The sequence below is a fragment of the Hakea prostrata genome, chromosome 1, assembly GCF_041222555.1.
Source record: "Hakea prostrata isolate BN-2017 chromosome 1, UWA_Hpros_2, whole genome shotgun sequence".
In the NCBI taxonomy this organism is placed as follows: domain Eukaryota; kingdom Viridiplantae; phylum Streptophyta; class Magnoliopsida; order Proteales; family Proteaceae; genus Hakea; species Hakea prostrata.
The window spans coordinates 5,586,875-5,592,308 of record NC_142600.1 but is presented as its reverse complement, the minus strand read 5'-3'; the positions used below and the strand labels follow the sequence as shown (position 1 = coordinate 5,592,308).

Below are 5,434 nucleotides of genomic sequence, written 5' to 3'. Positions count from 1 at the left end.
ATCTTGCAAACACCATCTCTCCCAGGACTTAATCAAGGTGCGTGCAAGCTGGGCTTGATGAATCTCAGCTTCAGAAAAAAAAAAAAAAAAAATATATATATATATATATATATATATATATTCTATTATTTATATATTTTTTATCATATTACATATACCATTAGTAAGTGATCTAATAAACAATAATGAGAAATTAACTAAACAGTTCCATTGTCGTCCAGTGGTTAGGATATCTGGCTTTCACCCAGGAGACTCGGGTTCAATTCCCGGCAATGGAATTAATTTTTTCTTTTCTGATCTTTCATAGCAGATGAAACAGGGACTATAGGCTGGGTTGGCTGGGCCTTTTCTTGTCCCAGTTCAGCATAACCTGAGAGTGTCACGATTTTATGGGCTGGGCTTTTTCTTACTCCCAGCCCAACATAAACCTAGGGTCTACAAAATTAGAAAATGTTTAGGGAGTACGATAAGCCACCGACCATAATTGTTAAGAACCATAGGCCACACTTATGCCATTTTGCACAAATCACTTATTCGTGTCTTCTTCTCTATAATACTATTATAGACATATGGTAGCGACAACAAAGCCGTCACTCAGTCCAATGAAGAGCTTTTGGTATATTTGCCACGTGCCTCAACTGAGGAGTATGATTTTTTTCATGTGACATAGACAACCTCATTGGAGCATTTCTAAAAGATTCTGACGGTGAAATTGAATTAAAGAAATTGAAAACCCGTGACGAGCGGAGAGTTCTATGATGCTCACACGTGCTTCCAGAAAATGGAAAATTGAATCACGCTTTCTCCGCGCCCCCTTTCTATTGTTTTTGGTGTAAAGTCTTCACCGCGTTGGCCTTTCAAAGAACTACCTCGACGACTATCCTGCACAACTTTCAATTTCGTGCGCCAAACGCACACACCACCATCCCATCCCATTTGATTTTACCATGACCCGACAGCCAACCCGTCAACCCACGAGGTGTCGTATATCCATGTTTATTTGGAAGATTAAGAGTTACGAAATTTCCCTTTTTAGAAGTTTTTATTGGAAAAAAATCTTCTCTGTGCACAACAATATATTTTTGTACTAAATGATTGGCCAAGATTAAAATTTTAATTTTAAATTTTAAAAATATTCAATAATTTTTTATTTACTTTATTTTCTCAGCCAATCATTTGGTATATATGTGCACTACTAAGTACAATAGAGACTTGTGCACAACAAAGGATATTTTTGTATTTTTGTTCCCCTCACAATTCTCTCTTACATTTGAAAGAAAATTCACCTTGAATTCTAATAACATGAAATTTTGATGGGATTCTATGCAGGTCTTCTCCCAATATATATTGAAGACGTGTCGGATAGGGGTCAGTTACCTTGAGGCCAGGGGATTTTTGAAATTTTCTCTTCGTCTTTCTAATTTTTTGAATTTTTTTTTTTATAAAATATAAATGATTGGTCTTCCTCTAATTTGACTAAAAATAATTTAATAGTATAAATATCGGATAAAAGAGTTACCGTATTTCGTGTGAAATGTTAGTATTTGCCCGGGTAGAGGATCCGGAATAGGAGAAATATTAATGGGCTACGGTAGGGCAAGACTACCGGGCCGGGTGACCCGGCGCTTGGGAAGAAACCGTAATGTCCCGTGAAGTTCGGATAGACAGTACGCATTAGGCGTATGATAATCAACTCCGCTTCCGCGGGGTCTGAACGATCATCTCGTGAATCTTATTCTGATTCTCTTTTCTTCTTGTTTTTCTCTGTTGTTGTTGCGTTTCTGCATGGACGTTGAGAAACCCCTCTTCGTCAACATATGGGGTGCTGGTATTGCGAGGCCTTCATGGGCAGTTCTATTGCTGGTGTTCACGGTCATCACAGTTGCATGTTTCCAGATTGGTTCGAAAGCGGTTTTTCCCATATGGGAGGTTTTGGGTTCAGAGAAAAACGGAATTCCGGCGGACCCACGTAGCTGTTCTGGGTTTTTCCGGCAAGGACCGCCGCGGAAGGTCGTTATGTCAATAACGGATTTTGGTGGAGTTGGTGATGGTAAAACTTCCAATACTGAAGCGTTTCGAAAGGCTATACGAAACATGGAACGTTTCGGAGGTAAAGGTGGATCACAGCTTAATATTCCTAAGGGGAGATGGGTTACTGGTAGCTTCAATCTTACCAGTAACTTCACGCTTTTTCTTGAAGAAGGTGCCGTGATTTTGGGCTCTCAGGTAATTTGAAGAATTGGGAATTTCATTTTTTTTTCTTACCTTCCCCTGTTCTTGTGAATTTTCCATATTTGAATCAGAATATGTTGCTTTCGATTCATGTTTCTTCCGCTTGTGATTCTCTTCTAGTTTTTTGTTGGATTTGAATTGGATTAATAGGAACAAACACGCTGACCAGTGGTTACGTGTGCACCCAGTATTAAAATACTGCAACTTAAGTCATATATAGATTTTTTCTCCCTCATAGATGCTACTTGCCCCATTTCCAACAACCAAACATGCTCAAACTTTTTCCTTTGAGATAAGAGAGTTGTGCTATATGTGAATTCTATTTAATCAGTTAAGTTCCTGGATCATAGTGAAAGTCCTGGATCATAGTGATCTTCAGTCATTCACTAAATTTTGAAAAACATGAAAGCAAACACTGTTTCCTAATGTAGAAATTCATCTTTGAATTCTGAATATTGCACTTCTAATTATGTTTAGTCGTTTAAATATTGATTATCTTACTAGGACCCAAAGGAGTGGCCTGTAATAGAGCCTTTGCCGTCTTATGGGCGAGGAAGAGAGAGATTAGGAGGGAGACACATTAGCCTCATCCATGGAGATGCTCTTACTGATGTTATAATTACAGGTATCCTTTCCTCATTATCTTCATTTTTCTTAGTTTTGAATATCCTTTGATCTTTGAAGTGGTGGTTGCTTTAATTATTGTTATTGCTAATACTGCAAAGAAGCCTTCTTTTGGCTTGGGATTGTCAATTGTTTGGTTGCAATTTGGGGAACAGGGCCTACCATTTTCTGGTTAAGTGGGCAATCCCTGCCACCTTCAACCTCATTAGTTTGTAACTGTCCAAAAAAAATTCACCCAACCCTGAATCTCCGATGGTTATGATCACCCAGTAAATATGATTAGCAGTTATTTGGTAACATGATATGCTGGAATGGGTTTGTTGGAAGTTTATTGTTTGCCCAAGCTATAACAGATATAGATCAAATCAAACCATTATAATTTGCGGTTGCTTCCGTTTTCAACAGGAAAAAATGGGACGATCGATGGTCAGGGGAAGATGTGGTGGGACCTCTGGTGGAACAGATCACTTGAATACACTAGGGGTCACCTCCTTGAAATGATGAACTCTGACAACATTCTGATTTCCAATCTGACCTTCCTTAACTCTCCATTTTGGACGATCCATCCTGTGTACTGCAGGTTTGATTTCCCTGAATACACTAGGGTTTTTTGTTCCTCTGTTTTACAATTCCTTCTAGTATAACTGTAGAAATTAAATATTTCCCCTTGTTTCTGATGGGTACAATCTTTTCTTTGATGTTTATGATAACTTATGCTATTGTAACACTGTTACTTTATTCAGTTGGATGTTAAAGAACTAATTGTTGTTTACGCATTTTGTTTCAGCAATGTTGTGATCAAAGGAATGACTATATTGGCTCCCCTTAATTCCCCTAACACCGATGGCATAGACCCAGGTGTGTAGGCTTCTCTTCATCTTTTTTCTATTTTCTCCACCCTGACCTCTCCTGTGCACCTCCACCCATAAATTAAAGGAAGGAAAAAATATATATATATATATATATACACACACACACACACACACATACATACATGTATCTCAGGTAATCCAAAGCTTTTATGTAACAGATTTGGAATTTGGGTCAATTTTGTTTAACTGAGAAATATACATGTAAGTAGAACTTGTTGACCATTTATATTCTCAAGCCTTACTGATTTATATGCCAATGTCTCACTTGATTCAGATTCGAGCAAAAATGTTTGTATTGAAGACTGTTACATTGAGAGTGGAGATGATCTAGTAGCAATAAAGAGCGGTTGGGACCAATATGGTATTGCAATGGCCCGTCCAAGCACTGACATCATCGTGAGAAGGGTGTCAGGCACAACTCCGACTTGTTCTGGGGTTGGAATTGGTAGTGAGATGTCTGGTGGGATATCAAATGTAACTGTGGAAGATCTGCATGTTAGAGATTCAGCTGCTGGGGTACGTGTGAAGACTGACAAGGGAAGAGGGGGGTATATAAGCAATATCACCATAACTAATGTAACCATGGACAGAGTAAAGATCCCCATAAGGTTTAGTAGAGGCTCCAATGATCATCCAGACGACAAATGGGACCCCAATGCCCTCCCCATTGTGAAGGGAATTTTCATAAGTAATGTGGTTAGTACAGACACAAAGAAAGCACCAGTCTTAGAGGGCATTGAGAGTGCTCCATTTGAGAGAATATGCATCAAGAATGTTACTTTATCTGGATTGCCTTCATCTGCAACATGGCATTGTGAGTTTGTCAAAGGTGATACAGTTGGAGTACATCCATTGCCATGTCCACAGCTTCAGACTAACAGCTCTTCTTTCAACTGTCCACACTCTTGAGTTTAAATTAACCATTTATAGGCTACCATTCTTTGAGAGGTTTAGACACTTGGTCAGAAATTCTCAAGCCTGAACTGATGAATTGAGTACCAACTATGCATAAATTGAATGGTATCATAATGGAATATGTTGGTACAGTGTGTTGGTGATCTGAGAGATTGATGTCAGCCTGAATTCCGTTGAAGATTAGACATCAACTTATAACAAAAAAGCAACATGATCTTCCTTGCCTCAACCTCTCCTTGGGTTGGGTTGTGCAGGTGATGTGTGTATCTCTCAATACTTGAATTTTTTCTACAGGAGCTGGCTTTCACTCCCCTTTTCACGGATGTATTAACTGGGGTTTATTAAGCCCCCGACAGTTTTCACAGAGAGGATTCTACATGGAACAAAACAGTTAATCAGATTTATATAATGAGATTTTCATTTTCTTTTTCTTCCTTTCTCGCATTTAACATAATCACTAAAATGGTTTCATTGACAAGGTTTCTATACCAATCTTCCCACATAAGGTAGGAACTATTTGATTCTCAAACAAATAAGATTGAAATAGAAAATGGGAAGAACCCGTCTGATAACAGTGCTTTGGCATTCATTCCTTTGAGTAGTTTCCATTCACTGGTAATTTTTGCAATATAAAGGTTTGGTGATGTGAATTTGCTCACTAACTTGGCATTGGAAAAGATGTTTTTATGATTGAACCAAGCAGAAATTTTGAAGTATGAACTGAGTTACACCCAGATTTACCTAACAACAGAAACAGTGAATAAATTATTGGCATGTGAATCCCCCTTTGT

The 5,434-nt window shown here is 38.3% G+C and overlaps 1 protein-coding gene and 1 non-coding gene across 2 annotated transcripts; both read left to right on the top strand.

Annotated features, from left to right (window-relative positions):
- The first annotated feature begins 206 nt into the window (after positions 1-206).
- TRNAE-UUC (transfer RNA glutamic acid (anticodon UUC)) lies at positions 207-278 on the top strand. The gene has a single exon. It is a non-coding gene; the product is annotated as a tRNA-Glu (tRNA).
- Positions 279-1,721: 1,443 nt separating this feature from the next.
- On the top strand, positions 1,722-5,032 carry LOC149026926 (Pectin lyase-like superfamily protein). Its single transcript, XM_089157388.1, has 5 exons — positions 1,722-2,226; positions 2,737-2,857; positions 3,262-3,436; positions 3,644-3,714; positions 4,003-5,032. The coding sequence occupies exons 1-5, from the start codon at positions 1,786-1,788 to the stop codon at positions 4,635-4,637; spliced, it is 1,443 nt and encodes a 480-aa protein (XP_089013514.1). The 5' UTR covers positions 1,722-1,785; the 3' UTR covers positions 4,638-5,032.
- The last annotated feature ends 402 nt before the right edge of the window (positions 5,033-5,434 follow it).